This window comes from Gobius niger, assembly GCF_951799975.1.
Source record: "Gobius niger genome assembly, chromosome: 10".
NCBI classification, from domain to species: Eukaryota; Metazoa; Chordata; class Actinopteri; order Gobiiformes; family Gobiidae; genus Gobius; species Gobius niger.
Window position 1 is genome coordinate 1,310,310 of NC_136861.1, and position 27,194 is coordinate 1,337,503.

At 49.3% G+C, this 27,194-nt stretch overlaps 1 protein-coding gene across 1 annotated transcript in view; it reads left to right on the top strand.

Moving 5' to 3' along the window:
• Positions 1-27,194, top strand: part of smg1 (SMG1 nonsense mediated mRNA decay associated PI3K related kinase) — a 59,544-nt gene that overhangs the window by 24,101 nt on the left and 8,249 nt on the right. Inside the window, exons 21-54 of the mRNA XM_079565437.1 lie at positions 7,073-7,272; positions 7,342-7,503; positions 7,577-7,731; positions 7,812-7,945; positions 8,029-8,340; positions 8,414-8,549; positions 9,476-9,626; positions 9,694-9,814; positions 10,302-10,550; positions 10,730-10,881; positions 12,362-12,494; positions 12,572-12,716; positions 12,786-12,924; positions 13,493-13,711; positions 13,804-13,984; positions 14,073-14,234; positions 14,725-14,939; positions 15,011-15,165; positions 15,843-16,065; positions 16,721-16,967; positions 19,348-19,577; positions 19,736-19,987; positions 20,642-20,780; positions 20,851-21,179; positions 21,278-21,471; positions 21,555-21,727; positions 21,802-22,081; positions 22,159-22,431; positions 22,516-22,750; positions 22,943-23,154; positions 23,890-24,043; positions 24,125-24,314; positions 25,314-25,588; positions 26,678-26,887. Of these exons, the coding sequence (XP_079421563.1) occupies positions 7,073-7,272; positions 7,342-7,503; positions 7,577-7,731; positions 7,812-7,945; positions 8,029-8,340; positions 8,414-8,549; positions 9,476-9,626; positions 9,694-9,814; positions 10,302-10,550; positions 10,730-10,881; positions 12,362-12,494; positions 12,572-12,716; positions 12,786-12,924; positions 13,493-13,711; positions 13,804-13,984; positions 14,073-14,234; positions 14,725-14,939; positions 15,011-15,165; positions 15,843-16,065; positions 16,721-16,967; positions 19,348-19,577; positions 19,736-19,987; positions 20,642-20,780; positions 20,851-21,179; positions 21,278-21,471; positions 21,555-21,727; positions 21,802-22,081; positions 22,159-22,431; positions 22,516-22,750; positions 22,943-23,154; positions 23,890-24,043; positions 24,125-24,314; positions 25,314-25,588; positions 26,678-26,887 (6,737 nt within the window). The remainder of the gene's footprint in view (positions 1-7,072; positions 7,273-7,341; positions 7,504-7,576; positions 7,732-7,811; positions 7,946-8,028; positions 8,341-8,413; positions 8,550-9,475; positions 9,627-9,693; positions 9,815-10,301; positions 10,551-10,729; positions 10,882-12,361; positions 12,495-12,571; positions 12,717-12,785; positions 12,925-13,492; positions 13,712-13,803; positions 13,985-14,072; positions 14,235-14,724; positions 14,940-15,010; positions 15,166-15,842; positions 16,066-16,720; positions 16,968-19,347; positions 19,578-19,735; positions 19,988-20,641; positions 20,781-20,850; positions 21,180-21,277; positions 21,472-21,554; positions 21,728-21,801; positions 22,082-22,158; positions 22,432-22,515; positions 22,751-22,942; positions 23,155-23,889; positions 24,044-24,124; positions 24,315-25,313; positions 25,589-26,677; positions 26,888-27,194) is intronic.

The following is a 27,194-nucleotide window of genomic DNA, read 5'->3' on the forward strand; positions in this document are numbered from 1 at the left end:
TCGTGAACGTGCTCGGGGAAGCCCATGACGCCGCAGCACAAATCGCATCCAATGGAACACCCCGCATAGCCGCCCAGGAAGTGGAGACACTCCTAGTCGAGTGGGCCTTCACCCCGATCGGCAAGGCGTGACCCTCCGCCTCGTAGGAATGACGGATGACATCCACTATCCAATGGGATAGACGTTGTTTAGACAGAGGGCGACCCAACTGAGGACCTCCATAACATACAAATAGTTGGTCCGAGCGTCTCAAACTCGCAGTCGCCGCAACGTATGCCTCCAGTGCCCTCACAGGGCACAAACAGCCAGACTCCTCCACAGCCGCTCCGGAAGGCCGGAACCGTGCCAACTGCAATGGTTGGTTACAATGAGAACCGGATAACACCTTAGGCACAAATGCAGTGTTCGGCCATAAGGTAACACCGCTGCCATCCGGACTCCACCGGAGACAGGAGGGACTAACAGACAGAGCATGTAACTCACCAACCCTTTTAGCAGAGACAATAGCCAACAAAAAAGCAGTCTTACATGACAGCCACTTGAGCTCCGCTTGCGCCAAAGGCTCAAAAGGAGGACGGGAGAGCGCTTGGAGAACCACAGGCAGATCCCAGGCAGGTGACCGCGGGACCGATGGTGGGCGTAACCTGCGAGTCCCACGCAGAAAACGAGACACAAGGTTATGGCTCCCCACAGTACAACCATCAATCTCAGCATGATTAGTAGAGATCGCTGCCACATATACCTTAAGCGTGGAAGGAGAGCGACCCTCATCAAAGAGCGACTGCAGAAACTCCAGAATAGAGGACACTGAACACAGAGCCGGGTCCTCATCACGACCAGAACACCACCGGGAAAACAGACGCCATCTGTTATCATACTGCCGACGAGTAGAGGAGGCCCTGGCACTCAAAATGGTGTGCTGGACAGACGCCGGCAACCCAGTTAACAGTGACAAGGGCCCTGTAACGGCCAGACCCACAGCCGAAGACGAGGAGGGTCGGGATGCCAAATCTGCCCTCCCAACTGAGACAGCAGATCCCTCCTGTTCGGGAGACACCACGGGTTGCCGCGAATCAGACTTCGCAGCAGGGGGAACCACGGCCGTGCTGGCCAGAACGGGGCCACCAGCAACAACCTGTGACCCTCCCTCAGAACCCGCTGAAGAGTGGGCCAAATCAGTGGAAGGGGCGGAAAAGCGAACAGCAGGACCTGAGGCCACGGATGAGCCAACGCATCCTGACCCAGTGCACCCGATGCCCCCGTAAGAGAAAACCACAGCGGGCACTGAGTCGACTCCTTCGAGGCGAACAGGTCTACTTCCGCTCGACCAAAGAGGTCCCAAATCATGTGCACCACTTCGCTGTGAAGGGTCCACTCCCCCGGAGCAGATGACTGACGAGAGAGAGCGTCCGCTACCCGGTTGTGTTCCCCAGGCAGATACACCGCCCGCAGAGTGGCCAATCGAGGGGCCGCCCACACCAAAAGAGCTCTGGACGCCTCCAGAAGCGGTGCAGATCTGGTGCCCCCCTGATGGTTGATGTGGTAGACAGCTGCGGTGTTGTCTGTTCGGACGAGAACATGCCTGCCTACCAGGTGGGGCAGGAAACGCCGGAGAGCCAAGTGAACGGCGCGCAGCTCCAGCACATTTATGTGACTGGAGCGCTCCCTCGGACTCCAGCGCCCCTGGACGGCCCGGTGCTGCCACACAGCGCCCCAGCCCGTAGAGCAGGCGTCTGTGGTCACCACCTCCCTGCGACACACAACTACCCCCAAAGGGACACCCCTGGAGAGATAGGACCTGTCCCCCCACGGAGTCAGGGCACGGAGACATGTCCCTGTCACTGTGAGTCTGCAATGCCTGTGACGCCTGGGGTCCAGGCGAAACCCGTTGAGCCACCACTGTAGAGGACGCAGCGACAGCAGGCCCAAAGGTACAATGCGAGTGACAGATGTCAGTTTCCCTAACAACTGCAGGAAGGTGACGTAGGGGAACCGCCTGCCCAGCGTGAACTGACCGACCAACTGGAGGATGTCGTCTACTCTGCGAACCGATGGACGAGCCGCCATGGAAGTCGAGTCCAAAATCATCCCAAGAAAAGTTGTCGTCTGAGACGGGGACAGACAACTCTTCTCCAAGTTGACCTTGAGGCCCAACTGGGACACATGAGCCAGAAGGCGACCGGTCTCCCGAATCGCGACTGCACGAGAGGGGGCGCAGATGAGCCAATCGTCGAGATACGGCAGAATCTTCATTCCAGCGGCCTGCAGAGGAGAGAGGGCCGCCTTCACGCACCGAGTGAAAACCCTTGGGGAAAGCGAAAGGCCAAACGGAAGCACCCGGAACTGCCAATGGCGACCCCGATAGGCAAACCTGAGAAAGCACCTGTGCTCGACCGCAATGGGCACATGGAAGTACGCATCGGAGAGGTCTATTGACGTGAACCAGTCCCCCCTCGCAATAGCCTGCAGAACCTCTGCCGTGGTCAGCATGTGAAAAGGCAGGACCTTCAGAAACCGATTGAGCCCCCTCAGATCCAAAATGGGACGGAAGCCGCCTGTTTTCTTTGGCACGAGGAAGTATGTTGAATAGTATCCCCTGGGTTGCAGCAGAGGATCTACTGCCTCGATTGCCCCCTTGGCCAGGAGGGCGGAAAGCTCCTGGTCCAGGGCTTGAGCCTTCACCGGGTCGCTGATCGTAGTCATCCTGACCCGGCGGGCAAATTGTGGCCGGCGTCGGAACTGTAGTCTGTAGCCATGGGTCAAAGTGGCAACCACCCATGGGTCTACAGCATGAGCAGCCCAGTAACTGAGCTGCTGATGGGAAAAGTGTCCGACGGCCGGCCTGTTGGCTTCACTGTCTAGCCCCACGGCCCCTAGGGGCCCCGGGGGGGCGGCGGCCAGAACCCGACACTCGGGCCTGCCCTCCTGAGCGGCGGACCGTGCCACGAAAGTCCCCACTGGTCCTCCGTGAAACATCACGAGGAGAAAAACCACCAGCCCGGGACCGAGGCTGCGAGCGGTCAGCGGGTTCAGTAACAAGGCGCCTCGGCCGCCGAGGAGGGGGGGGCTGCATAACCCGGCTGAGACCTGAAAGCTGCTGTCTCGTCTGTCGCGCTTGAACGGTCCGTTCCAAAGCCTCCAGGGCAGCCGAACCAAACATCTCTCCCGGTTCCACAGGAACACTGCGTAGGGTCCTACGGCATGTCTCAGTCAGCGTAGACTGAGCCAGCCAAACCTGCCGACGAGCCTGAACGAGGAAAGACATTACACGGCCCAGCTCCCTGGTCATCAGAGCAAACGCCTGCAGTGCCGCATCACTAAACCCGGTAGCAACCGCCACACCCCCCTCCTCCTGCAAGGATGCAGAGAGGGCAAACATGAGGTGCGCCAGCGAGTTACCAAGACGACCAGCCCGTGCGCCAGCACTGTAGGCCCTACAAAGGAGGTCATCAGTAGCGCGACATTGAACCCGTGGGCAACGAACATCACGACGCAGAGCCTCATCTGGTGACACGATGAGTGAAGCTATGGCAGGTTCAACCGCTGGCATGCGCTCCAAGCCTGCCTTTGCCGCCTCATGCATAGAAGCCAACACCCGACCATCCGCGGAGAGGTGCGAAAAAGCTCCTGGGTCGCGCCAGCATGCATTTAACTCCCTCAGATATTCCGACGATTGTGGGACAATAAAAGGGGCAGGAGCCTGTACGCGCCTGAAGAAGGCGCTCCCAGGAGCAGATTCTCCCGGCTGCGGAATATCCACCCGCAGCCGCCTCAAAGCCATGCACAAGACCTCCTGCATGGAACTGTCTGCCGCCTCACTAGCTGTACTCTGAGTCGAAGAGCGCGATCCAGCCACAGACAATGGAGCCTCTCCGTCATCCCTAAAGCGAGAGGCTGAGGCCGCCAGAGACAAAACATCTTCAGAGAGACCGACATCCTCCACCTCCTCAACAACCTCTAACTCCCTATTCAAAGCAGGCATGGGCGGGGAAGAGAACCCAGCCCCAGCCAAGGGAGGATCCAAGCGATGTGACTGAAACAGGGACTTCATCACCGCTAACTCTGCAGACAACTGCTCAAACCTCATGGAAAGGCCTTCATCAGACCTCAACTGCTTCGACTCAGGCGCAGGCCCAATGGCTGTGGACTCACTCCGGCGTTTCGAACGTGCAGGGAGAGCCACCTGCCCAGAAGGAGGAAGGTCAGCACCATCTTGAGTGCGCAACTGCGCCAACCTAGCCAGCCTCACGGCCCGGGACATGTAACCGCAGTTCATGCAAGGATGATCCGACAGCGCCTCCCGAAGGTGGTCAGGTCCAAGGCAGGCAGGGCACAGGTCATGACCGTCATCTGCCTGGAGCGCCGTCCCACAAGCCACACAGCAATGTGAGCCATCCATCCTCGCAACCGTCTGCACCACACACGAGAGTGGGACGAGACGCCAAGCTCCAAGCTAAAATTGGGAGAGGGGGCGCGAACGCTACCGTCACCAATTATAGCGAAAAACCAACCGGAAAAACACCGGTAGCAACGCAAACTACAGGCGTAAAACAGGCTAAAATTGGGAGAGGGGGCGCGAACGCTACCGTCACCAATTATAGCGAAGTAAAAAGAAAAAACTGCAAACTCAGGCAGCAAACCGGACTATCGGCAGAAAAACAGGCTAAAATTGGGAGAGGGGGCGCGAACGCTACCGTCACCAATTATAGCGAAGTAAAAAGAAAAAACTGCAAACTCAGGCAGCAAACCGGACTATCGGCAGAAAAACAGGCTAAAATTGGGAGAGGGGGCGCGAACGCTACCGTCACCAATAATAGCGAAACAGTAAACGAAAAAAGGCCACTCGGGTAACAATCCGGACTATACACAGAAAAGACAGGCTAACGTTGGGAGAGGGGGCGCGAACGCTACCGTCACCAATGATAGCAAAACAACAAAAAAGACTAACACCGTTAGCCAACTCCACACTCCGGGAGCACAAAAGAACAACGACGGTGTGTACCAACACCAAACGCCGTGAGTTGGGAGAGGAGGCGCGAACGCTATCGTCACCAACAACACTCAAATATACCTACAGAAAATAGCGAAGATCCAACTGTCGCAGCCCAAGGAGGACGGTCCACCGCTACTCCAGCCAGATTCGACGACAGGGCATCCAGCGACAGCGAAAAACTCCAAAAACGAACGGCTAAAGCCACGTTGTTCGAACCACACGCGAGAAGAAAAAAGGAACAGAGGCTCGGATGACGGGGGGATTTATTACCTCCGGGGCGTCATCCAGGGTCACAGGTGTGACTCATTTGGTATTAATTACTCGAACTACGCATGCGCGAAGGGAACATTCAGTGCTTACAGCACCGCCTCTGGCGGTCAGGAGGGATGAAATAGAACCCAGCTGCCCCCTTTTGGTCGTTTAGTCGACTAATTGGTCGATGACATCGTGGTTGACCAAGATTTTCATTGGTCGACTAAATGCACGCACTTTTGCAACAAATAAGATGCTCTTTATTTACACAACACCAGAGGTTTGTGGCAGATCTATCTTTTACCCTGGGCTAATATTTCATTGTAAAAGTTTGATATATCTGCTTTTATAGACAGTGTGAATTGTTTGTGTGAAATGCTTTTGCCGCTCCTGCGTGCGCATAAGCAGCTGAGATCAGGGGCTCTGTGGCTTGGCGAAATGTTGCCTTCCTTAAAGGCCAGACTTCTACAGTTGGTTTAACCTCAAATACTCTGGTTCTGCTGTGAAATAGCCGATACGCGAGTCTGACGCCTGTCCTCTGTCTGCGGCGCTACTGACACACGGAAGAACGAAACCGAAAGTAGCTATAACGTCAGGCTCCGCAGCTCATGGAGCTGCTGTGTCTTTCTCCGCGTCATTCTTGCTTTTTCCGAGATTAAATACGACGAGGAGCTCCGTGTGACAGGAACAGATTCATCACTACACAATACAGTGCAAAAGTCGAATGAAGAAATGAAGCAGCCTGAGAGGACGTCACACGAAACCACGCGTGTGGAGCATTTCACAATAAAGCACATGGCTCGTGTTTACATTACAGCGAAACAGAGACAAATGTCACAGCAGGAGTGAGACAGGGAGCTGGAGTTTGCGATAAAAGGTGAGATTAATGTGACTTTTATTACACAAATGCGCGTAGTAGTAGTAACAGTAGTTACAGCATGAGTGCTGTTTGGGTCAGAAACGTTGTAGTTTTGTCAGCAGACTCACTGCTGTACCAGCGATTGAGTCTGGTGACGGCAGCATCTACTCTATTTCCACAGCCGTACATACGTAAGCAAAAAGGTAGCGGAGTTAACCAATCAGTGAAGGGCGGGCGTCTGCCGTTGATGCAGTGTCATTAGCAGTTTTGAGTTAATGTTCACACAGGATTATGAATCACAAAACTCGCCTACTATTGATGTATTTTTGGTCATTTACCACAGATTCAAGAAACGCTCTTTCTCTCTCTCGTGCGGCGTTGGTAGATTGGTATTGAGGGACTGTCGCGTCCCGTGAGTGATGCTGCTCGTGAACAACACGTGACGCAAATACACAAATCTGATTGCACGGGCTTGTTTGAGTTTTCTGATGCCGTCAGCAAGGACGGAGGTCCCAGACTGACATCCCTCTGTATAAAGAATATAGAGGGGAATCATTCTGGTCTCACCAGGCTAGTATTTGTGCACATCATTGGCCAAAGTCAAATTAGACAGTTTTTTGTTTTTTATAGTTCATTTAGGCACTAAATATTTCACTATTTATTCATTCAGTGAGAATTTAAAAAAATCAGTGCTACTTATGGCAATTTCAGTCCATTTAACTTTACCCTCAACAAAAGTCTCCATGGGAGACGTTCAAGCTATGGCCTAAATTATGGACAAAGACCTAAGGAGCAAAATGTGAAGAGAGATGACCTCTAATCCAGGTGGGTTGAACTTGACTTGTGGGGCTAAATTTGTTACTATCAAACAGGGTCATACTGCGGTGGCTCATGGCTGGTGTTTTTGAAACAAAAGACAAAAACAATGAGGTGCAAGAGTGTTGAGTATTGTTTGTACGTATTCCCAGGGATGATCCGCAGCTTGGCCGCGCACAGTGTCAACCCAGAGCAGGACGCAGGAGCCTGGTTTGGAGCAGGCACTGATGGAGACTGTCATCACTCCAACCAGCTCCGCCTTGCCCTGCTGCTGCAGTACCTGGAGAACCTGGACAAACTCATGTACAACGCCTACGAGGGCTGTGCCAACGCACTCACCCCTCCGCCCAAGGTAAGGGCGTGTCAGCGTGTCTGTAGGGTACCTGTGCACTATAATAACGTTTTCCTGTGTGTGACTCAGGCCATCAGGACCTTCTTCTACACTAACCGGCAGACCTGTCAGGACTGGCTCACCAGGATCCGCCTGGCCCTCATGAGGGTGGGGCTTCTGTCCGGGCAGCCCGCTGTCACCATACGGCACGGCTTTGACCTGCTGTCTGAGGTGAAGAGCAGCAGCAGCCAGGTCTGTACTGACTGACGTGCTCTCTGATCACTGACTGGACTGTAGCCTCTTCTATAAGCTGTCTGTGTTCCAGGGCCCAGAGCTGGAGGTGGTCCTTATGCTGTTGGTAGATGCTCTGTGTGAGCTCCGCTGCCCCGAGGCCATCAATGGGCTGGTGTCCTGGAGCCTGTCCAACACTGGCCGCAGCCTGGGCTGGCTGTCCTCGGTGGCTCTGCAGGCAGAGGGCCGGTATGGGTTTGCTTTGTCTTTCACATGTCCATGGCCTTTAAGTACAGTGTGCAGAGACTGGTGTGTTTGATCATGTCCAGGTTTGAGAAGGCTGCTCTTGAATATCAGGACCAGCTGTCTGCGGTCACTGGGGTGGACTGTTCCATCAAAAGTTCCTCTTCTCCTCTGCTCAAAGTGTCCAGCAGCAGCAACAGCCCCAAACACGGCGTGAACGGTAAAGCTCGGTCCCTCCATATGCAATCTCTGAACTAGGTAGTTGTTCATTTAGAGATGAGGAGCTGGTGGTATATCTTCCAGGTGACGGTAAGAAGACCCTGCTGCTTAAGAGCAGTGAGTGCTCCTCCGAGGTGCTGACGTTTCTGGCTAACAAAGCCTGTCAGTGTTACGTGGCTCTGAGCGACTGGGACTCTGTGAAGGAGTGGCAGGCCAACATCCACTCGCTCAAACACAGCCCCAGCAGCCCCCACAGCATCAGCCTGAAGGCCGACTTCAACTACCTGCAGGCCCTTAGCCACTTCGAGGCCGGGGAGCTGGAGGAGTGCAGGGCTCAGCTGGAGCTGCTGCCAGGGGAGGACTGCAGCGCTCTGTCTACTGGCAAAGACAAGCTGGGTACGGACATGGCTTTACTATTCACCTTAAACTGGACATGGTTAAGTTGAGACTGGTGTGTTTGTGTGCTCAGACCTAAAGAAGCTGCTGCCCTCCATGAGCCCAGACCCTTCCGAGCTGCACAGAGCCATCGAGGTGCAGGTGCTGCGCAGTGCCGTGAGCGCCATGAGCAAAGCAGAGCAGGAGTCGCTGTCCACCGCCAGCCCGGAGTAAGCACACACGCACACACACACGCACACACACACACACACACACACAACAGTTCATGAGGACAGTCTCGCGTTTGCTCTGAACAGCAACCGCAGGACTGTGGCTCAATGAAGGCCTCTCTACACGCTAACCCGCCGTACTGTTAACGAAACTTTGTAGCATGTGTCCAACGGCTCAAGGTCGCATTTTACACCGAATAAGATTCATAATTGAGAAAGAAGTACTGCGTGTAATGAGCAGCTTCGGGTTTTACCACTTCTTTTCTTGATGCAACTCCGCACATTGGAGATCAAAGGGCAGGAGTCTGACTTGAACAGTCCCTGATCAAAATAGCACAGAGCAAATGTTTCTACGATATTACAGACGTGAACCAGAAGCACAAGACAAACCAAGCAACATGGAGGCTGTGTAGGAAAGTTTGGATGTTTGGTGCAATGTTGAGATGGAGTAGGAGCATCAGAACGAAGGGAATGCGCTGTTAAATGAGAGGAGCATGTGGATGTGAATCGTCATAGCGTGAGGTCATGTAAAACATGTACAAATTAAAGTGGAGGTAGCTGTAAGATAGAAAAGATGTTTGGAAAAAAACTAGTAACAAAATGCAAATCTACAAGAGGCACCAATGAGATCTAATGAGGTGTTTTATAATCATTCCTAAATCCCCTCACGCTCGCTCTTCCTACCTCGCTCTCCCTTTCCTTCCTGCTTAGAGCAGTAAAAACATTCGGGCTCATATTTATGTGAAAAGCCAGCTGTAAAGGTGTTACAATTGGATACGGCTCAATAAAATGATACGTGCGATACGATAGGGCTGTGATGAGCGGCCTTTTTTCACCGTCCCTATGATCAGATGATAATGACCCAACCAGTTATGCGGGCAGCACTATTAGTGATTGGTTGTGATGTCATGTGTGTCACCCCGCAGTGCCCTGGTGCGCTGCCTGAAGCAGACAGGCCGCATCTGCCTAGGTCCACTGCGTCTCTCAACTCTGACCCTCTCGGACACCTTACCCACACTGCCCCTGCTGCAGCTGCACTGCACCAGCACCTTGGAGAGCACACTGACCGCTCAGGAGGTAAGGGCCGCTTCTCCTCACCTCTGTACTGCACTCCCTTGGAGTCACACCTCTGCTGTCTGTGCAGGAGAGCGTCATCCCGCTATACAGTGAGGCCGTCAGCACCTGTAAGCAGCAGGACGTCCGGCCCTTCCTCCAAGTGCTCCGCTACACCATGTTCCACAAACGGCTGCTGCACAAGCTCCGGGGTGAGTCCAATGGCAGTGACACTGCTCAACCTGGTACATTTGGCTTGAAAAGGCACATTGTCTGCTCTCTGATTGGATAACTGGCTCAAATACAAACTTGACATTATGTATCAACATGACCTCAGTCGTGGTGGCACTCCAGGACAATTTTTAATCTAGCCTTTGGATATATACTCCCAAGAATATTTGGTGTAGAAAAGTAGGTCCAGTAAGTCTTGTTTAGTGTTTGTCCATTACAGTTTAATTTTATCATAATAATTGAGCTGTAACATCTTGTTTGCAAGAAAATACTTTATTGTTCTCATACTGGAGAAAAGAGGACTATTCACTTTTTCACTTGAAGAAAGCCACTTTTAAAGATGCACTATGCAACTTTCAATGTAAAAACAAAGTTGATATGGTGTGTATTTCACCTAATGTGGATGTATGGATGGTTTTTGAAATAAATAGTTTCACAATCAATAACTCTGCATGCTTCCTTGTCCAGGCTCCTCCTCCTCCTCCATAGACGGACACCTGATGCAGCTGTATCTGACAGCAGTCAAGTTTGCGCGTAAGAAAGGCAACATCAGCCTGGCGTGGCGTCTGCTGAGTAAGTGCGCTGACCGGGCTCCTGGGGAGGGCCCAGCGGAGGAGCTCCACACCGCCCTCAGCCAGCTCTCCCTCAATACGGCCCTGCAGGAGACATGGGGCCCCGAGCTGGAGATCGAGAAGGCCAAGGTGCTAAGGACTGCAGGTCAGAAACTCTAAATGCAATCTCCAATTCTCCAATATATTTTGCAAAATCACCAAGTTCACCTTAGTTCCTCTGTTCCTGACTTTGGTCTTGATTTAGCATTTTAAAGATTCTAACACAGAAAAAGACCAAATCTTATTCCAAAAACAGTCCCACTTGACTCTATTCTCCGTTGACAGGCCAGTCCAGCGCCGCCATGGAGATGCTGAGCAGGATGGCTCTGACCTACTGCAGTGAGAGGAAGAATGAGAGCGCCTCCTGCAGGTCGGTGCTTACGCTGTGCAAGTGGCTCCTGGCCGACTGGAAGGACATGACGCCTCAGCTCAAACAGGCAAGTGACGCTCTTTCAACCACGTTATAGCATCCTTTCCATTGGTGACCAGTGAACAGCCTGAATGGAGCCAGTAATGCCTCCGGTGGTTTCTTCTCCTGCTGAGTGCTTTGATCTGTATGTACTTCATGGATCATTACATCCTAGGGGGAACACAAAACTGTCCTCCACATTTTAAAATCCCATAATCCATCACTGGAGCCTTCTGATTGTTTCATCTCGTCACCATGGATTTGCTCAAATGTCATCGAGCTGAAGTGAATTTTCTGTGTTTACATTGACAGTCTTTCACATGGGAAAGCATAAAATACCCATGCTGCATTACCCTAAAGTGCAGGTTCCCAAACTCTTCAGGCAACTCCCAAAATCTCAGAGCAAATTATCTGCAAAAAACAATGGATAATATATAATCTGATATTGATCTTGTTTAGTGATTTGTATTTACATTGAAACTAAAGGTGCCACCTCATACGGGTCAAATGCACACAAAATCAACTATTTTTTTATTATAAAAAGTTGCACAAATATGTACAATAGGTTCCCCGCTGGAGCCAGGACTCCTCTGAAAAAGAATTTTTTAATGTCAGTGGGACTTTCCTGTCAAATAAAAAAATAAAAAATCCATATTTGTCTTTTTTAGATCTTGAAATCAGCTTTGGGCCTGCAGCTCAGTGCTCGTGACCCCCTGGGGGGTTCCAACCTCCACTTTAGGATCCACTGGCCTAAACTGTCCTGCCTTATTGGGTCTTATTTTGTAAACATAACTTGTACTTTTTACCTACTAATTTAGTAGGTACACAATGAAGTAATGTGTATTAGTTTGGAAGATACATAATGTAAAGACTGTAACCCTAATGCGCATTACTCCATTGTGTATGTAACCTATAGGTACAAGTTATTACAGACTGGTACATGGCCTATTACATAGTTCTAAATTTGGGAGGTAGGGCTGCAACTAATGATTATTTGGTTATCAATTAATCTACCGATTATTTTCACGATTAATCGCTTGGCAATGAAAATTTAATTTTTTCCCAAAATGTATCACATAAAGCTTAAAGTGGCATCCCTTGAGGACATGTTGATGGATTAAACTTAAAGTGAACGTTTGTTGGAGGATCTTGGCGCTTTTTCTGCTTCTGATTATGTGAGACAGACGGATAATGTTTATGACATTTTTAATGTACAAAACACTAAAATATGTTTTTTTTTTTTTCATTTTGCTCTATTTGAGTCTGTGTTTACTAGAAAAAGATGAATCGATTACTAAAATAGTTGTCGACTATGTCAATAATTGATTAGTTGTGTATTAATCGATTAGTTGTTTCAGCTCTAGTACAATGTCTCAAGGGTAGTCAAATACAGTGTTGCAAAGCTGCTAACCTTATGGTGGATCTGTTTTTAGAATGTACTTTTCAAAGCACAATAGGTGAATTGAAGTGTTTCCAACTGGTGTTCATGTTGTGCTGTCCACTTGTAGGTGGTGAAGAAGTGTGGAGGGCTGAACTCCAACAGTGTGAGCAGCATGTCGTCTCTGAGCCAGAACCTAGCTGCTCTGTTAGAGTTTCCTCTGGAGGACCAGGGCACACTGCACATCACCGCTGAGACCTCAGGTACCAGCACATGTTTGAGTCTCACACAGATGCGTGTGAGAACATCCTAAACTTGTCCTGTGTCCTGTCCTGTGCAGTCAAAGTGGGGGTTGGTGAGGCAGACTACGTGCTGGGTCAGCTCTACCAGCTGTCCACCAGCCTGGCCCCGGAGATGGCCAAATCCTGGGCGGCTCTGGCCAGCTGGAGCTACCGCTGGGGCAGGAAGGTGGTGGACAATGCCAGGTGAGGGAGGGCCCACTCTCACCAGTCTCCGCTTTGGAGTATCATTTAAACGGTGTGTTTCTCGCTCAGTCAAGGGGAAGGCCTGCCTCTGCTGCCGGCTGAGAAGAAAGAGATTGAGGAGCTGCTCCCTGAAGGCACCAGTGAAGAGGACAAAGGCGCCATCTTCAGTGTCCTGGGGCAGGCCATGTGCCGCCCTACTGGCATACAGGTGCATTCACAGCAGAGGGATCAGTATATATGACACACATTTGTCACCAGAACATAGTTAGCACACAGATTTTACTCAATATTTAACCTTTTTCCTGGGTTTATAATATCAATTCCAAGTCTCTAATCATGGCTAGCTTCTCATTTCCTCATAACTCTTTCCGTTTTAACGAAAATTAAAAATATGAGAGAAATACAGTAAGTCAAGTCTTATTTCTCTCCAATATACACATTTTTCCCCACTTTTCCCCAAATTCCAAAGATTTTTTTCTTTTTTTTTCTCCACATGATTTTTCCAATTTTTCCCCCATTATTACCAAAATTTTTGATGACCTGCAGCATCAGAACTTGAATATAAAGGTTTTTTTTTTTTTTTAAACCTTTTTCTCAATAATCATACCTAGCCCTACTGCGCATAACGAGTCATACAAGAGGGTGTGGCCAGGCAAAAAACAACCTTCTCTCCATGATCCATTTTTGTTTAGTGTTTGTGGCAGTAATGGAGTGAATGCTTGCATGTTGGTCAAGTGTTGGCTTTGAGGTAAAGAGTTGTTGTGTGTGTGTGTCAGGACGAGGACATGGCTCTTCAGCAGGAGGATGAGGAGGATGATCTGGTGGATGTGATCTGGCGTCAGCTCACAGCGGCGTGCCCCTGGCTGCTGGATATGGAGCAGCCCATCGCGGAAGGTCTCATCAGGGTGTGGAGGCGCGTGGTGGACCGCATCTTCGGTCTGTACAGAGTCTCTTGTCAGGCCTACTTCACCTTCCTCAAGCTCAACGCGGGACAGGTCTGGAAAAACCTCAAACTTCTTTAGTATCGGTCCACAAAAGTTCAACCAAGGAAACAATGTAACCAATCTTTGGTCTGGTGTTTCTGTAGGTGCCTCTGGATGAGAACGACCCCAAGCTCATCCTGTCATGTAACAACAGCAAACAGAGTAACGATGACCTGATCGTCATGGCAACTCTGCGCCTCCTGCGTCTGTTGGTGAAGCACGCAGGGGAGCTCCGAGAAGGTCTGGAGGTGGGCCTGGCTTCCACCCCCACGGCCCCGTGGAGAGGTACGCCTTGTTCACAGCTCCCCCTGGAGACCAGAGGAGCGCTCACTCTCTCACTCTTTCACTCTTTCACTGTCCCTCTGCCCCTCAGCCATCATCCCACAGCTGTTCTCCCGCCTCAACCACCCGGAGGCCTACATCCGCCAGAGCATCTGCAGCCTGCTGTGCCGCGTGGCCCAGGACTCCCCACACCTCATCCTCTACCCTGCCATCGTGGGCTCTCTGTCACTGGGAGGGGAGGCACAGGCTGCAGGTGTGTGTTTACTCCCTAACTTTCCCCCTCGATGAGCGTGTTAAATATACATAAAACTTACAAAGAATGGCGACCAATAACTAGAGATGCATCGATCTAGCTTTTCTGCTTCTGATACCGATAGTGGGGATGTGAATATCGACCAAGATCAGATATTCACCGATACCAAGAGACTTTCCTAAAGTGTCTGCTGTGACTGAAAAAGTGAATAGTCCTTTTTTCTCCAGTGTCAAATCTATAACTATCTCTCATATCTTTTCTTGCAAACGAGTTGTTTGACAAATGAGAGAACGTGCATCCCTTCTTCCATTTGAGAGGCTGTAAGTGCATTTATTGGTATGAGGGAACCTAATTATCAACCATGATCCTTTGCTTTGTTTTGCCTACAGGAAGAAGTAGCAGACCGTTACTATACAGGCTAATAGCGGTCTTGAACGTTTAACCTTCTAATTGTGTGATAATCTTATCGTATAACTGCTGGTGTTGACAGGGAGCAAGCTGCCCCCCGGCCTGCCCACCTTCCTGGGCAGCATGCAGGGCGACGGCCTGGGCGAGGAGGAGGAGGAGCAGGAGCATGCGGACAGCAGCAGAGGAGGAGGTGACCCAGAGGAGCAAACCTGCAGTCCAGACCAGGCCATGATGCACGACTGCTACAGCAACATTGTGGACAAACTGTCTGTGGCCAACCCCGTCATGGTCCTGCAGGTGTGGAGGCTGTTTGGAGTTTTGAGTGGCGGTGGGTGTAGGAAGCAGAGGTCTGACGGTGTCTCCCACAGGTGCAGCAGTTGGTGGGGGAGCTGCGGCGTGTCACCCTGCTCTGGGACGAGCTGTGGCTGGGTGTCCTTCAGCAGCAGCACATGCACGTGATGAGGAGGATCCAACAGTTGGACGACGAGGTCAAGAGAGTGCAGAGCAACAACACACTGCGCAGGTCAGTCGGAACACAACGTCCTACAGCCAAATATACTATGCAGGATGTAGAACAGAATGCATGAAAGAAGAAGCGAAACGTCCTCAACTCAATCACACCCAAACAGTCCACGATCTAAACCTCACTCTGTCTCATTTGCCCAGGAATTATTGACCAGTTTCCCAATTGCAACAATCCAAATACAAGGATTAGTCTCTGACTAACGTGATTGTTCTGTAGCTTTTAGATTAGATTTTTTAGATAACTACTTTTATGATATGTTCTACATGGCATAAGAAGCCCCGTGTATCAACATTAATTCATCTTTCATTATTTTCCACCAATTTGGGATAGTTTTTCCCCCGCAGAAGTCTCAATTTTTCACTATTATGAGCGCCACAGCATGTGCACAGGTCAGTGCAGAGACAGAAAACAGTTTAGCGATGTTTGCTCTGGTATCTTCGCAGTCTGAGACTAGCTTGTGTGTAGCAGAGAGCTAACGTAAAACTAACGGCTACAGAGGTAATCCAGTTCCAAATGCAAGCGAGCTTTGGAGTGATAGGATGCGATCTACCCGGGGCGTGGGCAAGCTACTGGAAGCTTGGGATCAGCGTTAAGGGCACCTGTGCTCTAAATAATAAAAAAAAGGTTTGAGTTTACTTTTTTCATTCTTCTGCCCGGCGATGCTGTGGCTTTAGGGACGAGAAGACGGCCATCATGAGGGAGAAGCACTCTGCCCTGATGCGCCCGGTGGTGTTTGCCTTGGAGCACGTCTGCAGCATCACCTCGGCACCTGTGGAGACCCCTCACGAGCAGTGGTTCCAGCAGACCTACGGAGACGCCATCACCTCTGCCCTGGAGCGCCTGCGCAACCCCAACAACCCAGCCAGCCCTGCTAGCAGCTGGATGCCCTTCAAACAGGTCAGCACTTTCTCATTTTACATTTACAAGTACACGTTTGTGATGCTCCACTATTTACAGCGACACAGATGACACAGATGACTCTAAAGTACATGGCTAAGACCAGCCATTTCAATAGAATGTAGTTATCACAAATAGGATTGTTCCCTTGCCTCTCTTTCAGCCAGATGGGACGCAAACACCGACGTTTAGTGTCGCTGTCGATAGTTTCAGTCTGGGCTTGGTCAGAGATTTTGCGTGAAGAGAGAGGCTAAACCTAAAAGCCCATGCAGTATTTAAGCCAGCTAAATTTTGCGGTGATATTTACCAAGTAAAAAACTATGAAAAACTGTGGTCAGCACATTAATTAGTTAATTTTGTGTCTAGGGAACTAGCTTTTCAACATATTATGTAACCAATGGGGCATTCCTGTCGACTACTTGCATAATGTCATTGTTTGATGGCTTAAACGGTGTTCTATTAGACAGATGGCGCCTCTTTGGTTGTAACGCGCCCTCTGATTGGCTGGGACAGAGCCAATGTTACATAAAGATGCAGCAGCGTTTGGGGAGTAGAATGATAAAAGACTAAACACTTATGCCAGAAGACGATGATGTGCAGTGTTTAACAGAAGCAGCCTGGACTTGGTCTTTGCTCATGCTTCTGTGTTCTCCAGATCATGATGAACCTCCAGCAGCGTGCAGCCAAGAGAGCCAGTTACCTGCTCCGCCTGGAGGAGATCAGTCCCCGTCTGGCCTCCATGAACACCACAGAGATGGCCCTCCCTGGAGAGGTGTCTGCCTCTGACACGGTCGCCATTCAGAACGTGGGCAGCACCATCACCATCCTGCCCACCAAGACCAAGCCCAAGAAGCTCTTCTTCCAGGGCTCCGACGGACGCAACTACCCCTACCTCTTCAAAGGTCAGTCAGCGGTCAGCATTTCGATGGGTCATCTCAAAGTTGGGAATCTGAAAGCTCAGTTGTGCAAGAGTTGGTTAAAGGTAGAAAGGTTCTTCAGCCATCATCTGTAGAAATGAAACGTCCAGCACTTAGATGAGAGAAGTGAGATGATACAAAACCACTGAAAACTGCACCAAACGTCAAGCAATGAAGCAAGACAATGTAAAGTTCAGGCAAATGAGGTATCCAGGCAAACATCATGTCCAAATAAGCATCGGAAGCAGGTGGTCACAAGCCACGTCGGTGTCCCCTGTCCAGACTGTGTCTGCCTCTTTATTCCATTAAACTGGAGCTTGGAGCTAAAGACCCTAAAGGCTAAAGCCATCCTAAGGCCCTCTGGTGTTTGGGCAGCTGGCACAGTGGTTTGTGCATATTTGCCATTTTACTTACACCATTGTGAGCTCTACACCTGTTAAAATGAACAAAAGCAATATAGAATTTTTTCTCCTTCCTTATATTTGATGCCTATTTTGACCAAAGTAACAAATGAACAACTGTAAATGAACCAACTGATATTTAGCTTTTTTCATGCACCAGAATGCAGGAAATCTGAATCTTTTTGAATGACTATAGCCTGATGGTGACTAAGGTCGTTTCACACATGTTGGAGCGCCCTAGTTTCAACTGTATTTCCTTTAGTTCAGTCCATGTTCACAAGCGCTCGCTCCAAACGTTGCTCCATCAGCCATGGAACAACGATCAGCTGTTCAACAAACTTATTCCCATGACAAGCGTCATCGACCTGTGGACAACAAATGAACACTGACTGGTGACAACACAAACACCCCCCTGATGCTCAAATGTGCCAGCGAGAACACTGGAGGATGAGGAGAGCGGCCATGTTCACAATAGCACATCTGCATTTTGTGGAGGAATCTGTCAAAAGCTTAGTACGACCTTCATCCACATTTCCAATACTTACTTATCCACCTAAATTCATTTGTTGAAATATTAATACTTAATTACTTATTTTTAATTGAAACTAGACTAAAACTAGACTAAAACTAGACTGATGTAACAAGTGCATTTCTCCATTGTGAGATCAATAAAGGCATATTTTAGCTTATCTTTTAGAAATGAACAAAAAGTGACAAAAACTAAAAGAATTTTCCTCCAACTGACTTAGAGGGCTGCCAAAACTGACACCGATTCATGGTATTTGGAGTTTATGTATTGTTACATGTTAGTATTCGTTGAATCGTTGAAAAATAATGTTTTTCTTTAACCCTTGAGATAAATCAATTCAAATTCACTTTATTTATCCGTTAGGAACTTCATTTGCAGAAGAAGTGCCAGTACGGGCCCAATAAAAACAGTACATCCACAGACATACAACTAGGGCTGAAACAACTAATCGATTAATCGACAACTAATCGATTACTAAAATAGTTGTCAACTATTTCAGTAATCGATTAATCGTTTTCTAGTGAACACAGACTAAAATAGAGCAAAAAAGACATGACAGTTATGTATTTTGGATGAAAACCAACTTTGTTTTTAAAGTGAGGCTCTGCAGTGTTTTGTACATTATAAATTTCATAAATATCTGTCTTTGTCTCGTCCAATCAGAAAGCAGAATTAGCACAAAGAGCCTCCTACAAATGTTTACTTTAAGTTTACTCCATCAACATGTCCTCAAGCGGCGCCACTTTAGCTTTATGTGGTCAAAAAATTTAAAAAATACAATTTCCATGCACCTTTCACAGACAAGCGATTAATCGATTAATCGTAAAAATAATCGGCTGATTAATCGATTACCAAAATAATCGTTAGCTGCAGCCCTACATACAACACAATCAACAATCTTCAATGAAGGTATTCAAGTCGTCTTCTGTACTCAGTGGTTGAAGATGGACAACTCCTGTACGACTGAGAGCTTACACAGACACAATCAACAATGCAATAATAAATACATTAAAAACAATACAATTGGCCTTTGATGGACCAAGGTCCATGCAGTCATTTATTCAGCAGGCGGATGGAGGTATGTAGGAAGGAAACACTTCCTTCCACTCCACTTCCTACCTAGTGGAGATCGCCCTCTTTGTTCCCAGAGGGAGGTACCTGAACCTACGCCCTGTTGCCATCAGGGCGTAGTGAGAGTGTAGGGTGTGTGAGGAGTCTGTGGAGATCTGGGTTCCTTTCCTCAGAACTCTGCAGTCATAAATGCTACTGAGTGAGTCCGGCTCCTGACCGATGACTTTATTGCTGATTTTGATCATTTTCTTGAGCATGTTGCGGTGGGTGAGAGTGAGTGAACCACACCAGACCACTCTAACCACTCCCTTTGCGGTGAGTGGTTTCTGTTTCTGCTCTTGACTCTCTTGTCTTCTCTGTACAGGGCTGGAGGACTTGCATTTGGACGAGCGCATCATGCAGTTCTTATCTATCGTCAATACCATGTTCACCAAGATCAACCAGCAAGAGCAGCCTCGCTTCCACGCCCGCCACTACTCGGTGACGCCGCTGGGTACCCGCTCGGGGCTCATCCAGTGGGTGGACGGGGCCACGCCACTCTTCGGCCTTTACAAGCGCTGGCAGCAGAGGGAGGCCGCGCTGCAATCTCAGAAGGTCAGACCGTGATCTGTTCAAAATGATCAGATCCAAAACTATTCGACTTCAGATGTTTGAGGTCCATTCCATTACCAACATGTGAAATGTTTGAGCTTTTGAGCGTTTCTAATGACTGATTGTTCTGGTGCTGATGTACTCTGTGTGCTTGTGTCCAGGCCCAAGACTCCTTACAGCCAGCCCCCCCGCAGGTTCCCACCGTGCCCCGCCCCAGTGAGCTGTACTACAGCCGCATCGGGCCGGCGCTCAAGGCTGTGGGGCTGAGTGTGGACGTGACGCGGCGCGACTGGCCTCTCAGCGTCATGAAGGAAGTGCTCAAAGACCTGATGGACGCCACGCCCTCCAATCTGCTGGCTAAGGAGCTGTGGTGCTGCTGTACCACACCCAGCGAGTGGTGGAGGGTCACACAGGTGAGGGGGCTCATCTCTTGGTCTTTTACGCTTTTGAATAGGATTTTGCCTCTGGCACCATTAGAGCTCCATGTGCGATATTTTCAATAGTTTATTGTGCCATTTGACTAGATACACACTAGAATAAACCATTCAAATATATAGAGTGCATGGAAAAAATTATCAAAGCTTAATTAAAAATGAGTAGTTTTGTTGTCATGAAGCCAATTTTGTGTGTATTGTTGCACTCTGAGAAAGAACACTGAAGCGTTCATTTGCAAAAGCAGATATCTGCTTTGAATTTTTTCAAAATAGTTTTGAATACTTGTTACTGTACTCAACCAATGCCACATGTGAAACTAAAGTTGTTGTCTTGAATTTAATCAAGAACAAGTGACTTTATATTTGTATGGACCTGAAACAAATGTGGTAATGAAAAATACTGTTATGGAAAGAGACATTTTCAAGTATACCTTTCAATGGCACTTTGCATCTGTTTTTGCAAATGAACTCTTCCCTTTTAAACAAGATCCAAGCTCCAAATCAAACGTTCAGTCATTCCTATTCAATCAGAGAATGTTTGAACAGTAGCTAAGTCTAATCAGAAAAGTCTATTGCCAATATATTTATCCTCCTAGAGGTCTTTGTCATTGAGTTGGTTGTATTGTCTCTCAGTCGTACGCCCGCTCCACCGCGGTCATGTCCATGGTGGGCTACATCATCGGGCTGGGCGACCGTCACCTGGACAACGTGCTGATCGACATGACCACTGGAGAGGTGGTGCACATCGACTACAACGTGTGCTTTGAGAAAGGTAGAGCTGGAATGTGAAAGGAAGCAGGCGTGTGGAGCTTTTACTGATGTCTCATGTCCACGCTTCACAGGAAAGAGCCTGCGAGTGCCAGAGAAGGTGCCCTTCCGGATGACCCACAACATCGAGACAGCTCTGGGCGTGACGGGGGTGGAGGGCATCTTCAGGCTCTCCTGTGAACAGGTGGTGCAGATGATGCGTCGGGGCAGAGAGACCCTCCTGACCCTCCTGGAAGCCTTCGTGTATGACCCGCTGGTGGACTGGACGGCCGGGGGGGAGGTGGGCTTTGCCGGAGCTGTGTACGGGGGAGGGGGCCAGCAGACGGAGACCAGGCAGACCAAACGGGAGATGGAGAGGGACATCACTCGCTCGCTCTTCTCCTCACGTGTGGCTGAGATCAAGGTCAGAACGTGAATATAAACGATAGAGTGGACTGTGGAATCATGACACAGTTGATTTACACGTATCATTTTCTCTGTCCTGCGTGTGTGCTGCTGCAGGTCAACTGGTTTAAGAACCGTGACGAGATGCTGGCAGTGTTGCCACAGATGGAGGAGGCCCTGGACGAGAACCTGAACCTCCAGGAGCTGCTGTGTGCAGGGGAGAAGCAGCAGGTCACTGTGCAGGAGGAGCTGTCCTTCCTGGAGGGAGCAGAGAACCACCCAGACCACCTCATCGTCACACTGGAGCACAGGTCTCACTTTAGCTCCATCTGTAGAAATATGATACATGTGAATGTTTGTGAAGCTGACGGTGCTGCTTGTGCTGCCTGTGCAGGTACTCTGAGCACAACCAGCTACAGTCTCGGCAGAGGACGGTGCAGGACGCCATCCAGTCCAAGCTCTCGGACCTGGAGCAGTGCATCAGTCAGTACCAGGCGGCCTTCTCCAGCCTAGAGGCCACGCAGCTGGCCAGCCTGCTGCAGGACATCAGCAGCCCCATAGACCTGGGTGAGTCCACATAACCTTTTTGTGAATGGCCCAAGCCATCCACAACTTTGAGAGTAACTCCTGGTGTTCCTCAGGTCCTCCCAGCTATGTTCCAGCCACAGCCTTCCTGCAGAACGCGGGCCAGGCCCTTGTGATCAGTCAGTGTGAGAGCCTGGAAGCAGAGCTGAGCTCTCTGCTGCAGCAGCGCCGTGGGCTCCTGCGCAGCTGCCTGGAGCAGCTCCACAGCTACGCTACTGTGGCCCTGCTGTACCCGCGCATATCCCTGCGCCGCCATCGGGCCTACCAGTGGAAGAGTTGGTTAGAGGAGCTGATGAGGGAGATGACTGTGGAGCGATGCCAGCACATCTATCACCAGTGCGTGACACACGTTTTATTTCGAGTGGGTAATGATGTTTTGTATGATCATCCAACAATATTTGTTGTGTCCATAGATATGAGGTGCTGTTTGCCTCCCAGCCGCCCTCTCCTTCCTGTCAGTTTCTTTCCAAATTGGAGCTGACGTTCCAGCACCAAGCGGCAGAGGCCAATGAGCGTGTGCTGCACCAGGCCGAGCGGTTGAAGGCAGAGGGCTCCACAGCAGCAGCCTGTGAGGAGCAGCTGCAAGAGATCGAGCGCTGCATTGCCGTGTTTCTGCAGGAGAACGGAGAGGCAGGCTCTCTCAGTCTATCAGCGATCATGACCTCTGCCCTGTGTGCACTCTGCAGGTGATTCTCTCTGGCCACACACACACACACACACACGCTTTGAGAAGCTCCTGTTATATCTGTGCCCTGTGCTCCATGTGTCAGGAGGAACCTGGTGATGGAGGGCGCCGCAGCCAGTGCAGGAGAGCAGCTGTTGGAGCTAACGTCCCGGGATGGGGCCTGGTTCCTGGAGGAGCTGTGCAGTATGATGGGGAATGTGAGCGCCCTGAGCAGCCTGTTACAGTGCTGCCCTCCTCTGCCTCACGACCTGGATCTGCCTGCCCCCTCAGCCACCAGCCAGGCCGTGTACTTGGCCAACGCAGTCTACACCTGCCTACAGGCGAGTGTACAGCCTTTACTGTCTATGCCTTCTCAGGGCCACACAACGGATGGAAGCATTTATTTTACTTGCTGATGGCCATTTTATTTATGTATTTTTGAATGAAAGCATAAAATAACCATATGTTTTATGTCAGTTTCCAGTGGGTAGTCAGTGGCCTGTTTAACCTGAACTCATATCTGTGTGTTGCAGGAGCTCAACACCAACTTCCGTCAGATCATCTTCCCTGAGGCCCTCCGCTGCATGATCAAAGGGGAGCCCACGCTGGAGGCCATGCTGTCGGAGCTGGACAGTCTGGTGGAGCACTCGTCTGACGGGCTGGGTCTGCAGGAGCTGATGGACAACCTGCAGAGCTCCGCAGGACTGGAGCCCGACGGACACAGCCACTGTCTGCGCCTCACCAGGTCAGAGATACACCCACCGGGTCAGAGATACACCCACCGGGTCAGAGATACACCCACCAGGTCAGAGATACACCCACCGGGTCAGAGATACACCCACAATCCTGAAAGTCAGTTCTATGCAAAATATGACCTCGACAGCTCATTCCTTATCTGGTTTAGCAGACCATCGTTGTTGTGCTTCGACAGCAGCGGGGTCATGTTGCAAACTGCTGTCTTTCCAAATTTCAGATAATCCAGGGCAGCGCCTAATCCAATCCAAAGCAGGTACCATGTTATCAAGAGTCCAAATAAGTAAATATCTTTGTCTCTGACCGACAGGACCACGAGGCAACACGACAATCCACATTGCAAACCGAGCTGTGACAATCCAGTGAGGGCAGACGACCTCCTCTGTGGTCTCACTTTGTGGAAAAAAAAACCATATCAATTGCGCTGAGAGACTAGTTAATCAATTCCATAGTTTAGCGGTTCGGGAGGACAGTGAGCAGGTGGTCCAAGAGGAAAGATAAAGTCAGACAAGACACTCGCAGGGGCAGGAAAAAAGCAGGAAAGCCAGGAGAAGTGAGAAAACACATCTGCACTCGACAGAGACAGGAAGAGGAATGCTACACCCACCAAATATCTGGAGATTTTTGTTATAGTTTTATTCTCATTCATTTATTCTTATCTAATTTGTGTTAACTTGAAGGACATATCGTGGTGGAGGAAATGAAGTGTGACTGTGTTTGTGTACAGGATGCTACGCGCTCAGTACTCGGACCTAATCCAGCCTCGCTCTGACGGCTCAGCTCAGGAGCCTCCTAAGATGACCGCAGGACAGATGCTGCTGGTGGCCTTTGACGGCATGTTCACGCAGCTGGAGACGGCCTTCGGCCAGCTCACGGAGAAGGTACGGAAACTCGAAAAGCACTCGGATACGTTGTAACTTTCATCAATGGCTTTAATAAGAGTTTGTGTCTCTGTTCCTCAGCTGAGCTCTCTGGAGGTGCCGTCCGCCTGGAGGAAGGTGGACGTGTTAAAGGAGGCCCGCGCTGCTCAGATGCACTTCTTCGACAGCTCGTCTCAGAGGCAGCTCATGGAGGAACTCTTCTTCCTCAAGAGGCTGCAAACCATCCGAGACTTCTTCAGACTGTGCTCCTCCTTCTCCCAAGTGCTCTCCGGTAAGACCTGCGCCGCACAAAGAAGGACAAAAAACTAAATCAGTTTTATTCTGACTTCCCATTTTTAAAAACAATCTGCTGCCTACGGTGTGATTTCTATTATGTGCATTAAGATGTTCTTAATCTAAGAGTAAAATGACTACAGACGCACCACTGAGAGCGATGAACCGCATGAGACATGGCACTGACGAGGAGGTGAAAGTTACTACTACATGTTAACTTTTACTGACGCTCAGAGTCATAGTTCTAGTAGCTAACAGCAGTGCGCTAATAACAAATATGAATAATATATAAATATAATAACAAAATGACACCGCACGCAGCTCTTCATGAGCACCAAATGGTTATTTTACGATGACTGTCGTGGTTCTGACATGGTTTCTGCTGATCAGAGATATTAATGTTGGCAAATTTACTAAAACTGAACCAAATATTGAACCATTGAAATATTCCAAACCATTTGGAAGCTTTTAGTAGCCAGAATTAACCCCATACCAATGTTTTGTCCGTATGCTATTATAGGGTGGCATATTCTGTTAAAGTATAGGCTTTATTCAATAACTAGTCAATACATGTTTGAAATCTTTATATAAAAATCCAAAGTGTTATAATGCTTTTACCACCCTCTTATTATTTTAGTTCAAATAGAAGACCGTATATCTTCTGTTGTACAGAACCTAATTTGGAATTTCACATTCTTTAAGAATCCTCTGTCTCTGTCCACGATCCCTGGCAGCTAAAGTGGCAAGTTTAGATTAATTCTACCACTAATTGGAGACATTGTAGAAGAAATGAAAATGAGAAAATGAGCTGTTAAACGTTTGCACAACTGCAGCAAAGAAAGGTTAGCAGGCTGTACACCAGCAGCTCTGAGAGTCCTCTAACTATAGGAAAACCGCCATAACCAACTTAAACACTCACAAAGTCCAACAATTGCACCATTCAAATGTTTTTGTAATGTCCTTTCTCACACATGGCCTCCTTCACTAATGTGTTCAGGCTCGTACCCATCAGACGACCTGTTCCCCTCCAACGGCCCTGCGGCACTGGGGAGCACACTGCACCACCTGTCCCCCAGCCCTGCAGCGGTGGCTGTGGTCAGCGAGGAGCAGATGATCCGACCCATCAGAGCCTTCACTGCAGACTTTGTGAGGGAGCTGCTCATAGGCCTGCCCACCCAGGCCCTGGGACTGTCCCTGTGCAGCATGATCTCTGCGCTCGGTCTGGACATCGTCAGCCACGTGGAGGCCAAGGACTTTGGAGCGGAGAGTAAGGTACGGATGTGGTCACCAGGTTGTCCCTAAGCCACTAATGCAGGGGTGGCCAACCAGTCAGAGACCAAGAGCCGAAATTTTCAACCTTGATCCTGTGAAGAGCCACAAAGGCACCGACCATTAGCGAGATCCCGGGGCGGTAGTTTATTGTGATTAAATAGAATGTGACCGTTTTATTTAATCACAGTAAACTATAACTTTATGCCTGGCCTTTTTCTTTTCTTTTTTTTTAAATAATTGTGTTAGATTGAATGGTTTTACTCCTCAACAAGATTGAAATACATGTATATTAAATGACATTTTGTGTTTCCTGCTCTGACTGAGACAGAATTAGATTATTATTATTATTATTATTATTTTTAATGCTGGGGTGTGTTTGTATGTGCCCACTGAGCCCCCTTCTCTGATTCGCCCCTGGCCTGTGCGCTCAGTGCCTGCAGCTTCGTCCTGACTGGACTGTGCAGAGAGAAGGCACTCAAGCTGCATAAAGTTCATGAACTTTAACCAGGAGCCTCTGGAGGACGTCTGAGAGTCTGTTTTAAGTTGCATCTGCTACAGTCTCTGTCACATGTGAAAGAAAAGTCATGACTTTGCGTATTTCCGCGTTGCGATGTCGCGCTTCGGATCATATGCTTCAAAAGAGCTCCGCTTTTTTCCATTTCCTAATTTTGATCTTTTTCTGTGAATATGAGGCCAAATTACATCAAATAAAGAGTAGGCTGATCAGAAACCTGAAAAAGCACAGAAGCTAATCCTAGTGCCACGATCTGCCTGCCTGTTGTTCAACCTACATCCTGCTTTGACTGAGGCTGCACGGGCACCTTTTACACGACGCCTCGAAAAGGAGGGAGATACAGACTCTCATTCATGTAGAGATAGAACCAGGGTCTGTAGGACGATGGTTGGATTTTTGGTCAAAGACTGTTACAGTTTATGGGAAATATTTACCAATTATTTTGCAAAGAGCCGCATTGTATTAAACATATCCAATCATGCAAAGAGCCGCACTCTGATTGGCCAAGGCTCGAGAGCCGCGGGTTGGCCACCCCTGCACTAATGGAATGGCAGTCACATTTGTGTGCTCTCTAGGTGTCCCTGGAGGAGGTGTGTAAGACTGCAGTGGAGCAGTGCTTGGCATCAGGGCGCCTGTCTCAGCTGCTCCTGAACAGAGCCACGGTGTTGGCCTCGTCCTTCGACACAGCCTGGAAGAAACTGGACCTCCTGCGCAGGCTGGACACAGGCCTGGACATGGCCAAGGCCAGTCTGCAACGCAGCCAGCTGCACACCGCCGTGTTCCAGGTAATAGACTGCCCCATCCAAACCTAAAGGTAATCATTAACTTGACCTGTCCCCAGCCAAGTCCAAATTTAGAGCTAGTGCTTGTAGTAGTACAAGCTCAATGGTATGTTCACAGACTTGGACTTGTGTTTTGGTGGTTAATGAAAGCTTCTACATGAACACCTCATGTGGTACTTCAATGGGCTTTTCTTATTAAAAAACATGGGATTTGCTGATGTTTGTCGGCCTCAGAGCTTTGTATAAGGCTCTTTTTAAACAGCTTTTAAGACCCTATATCATGCTATTTAAAACCTCCCAAAGTCAACTA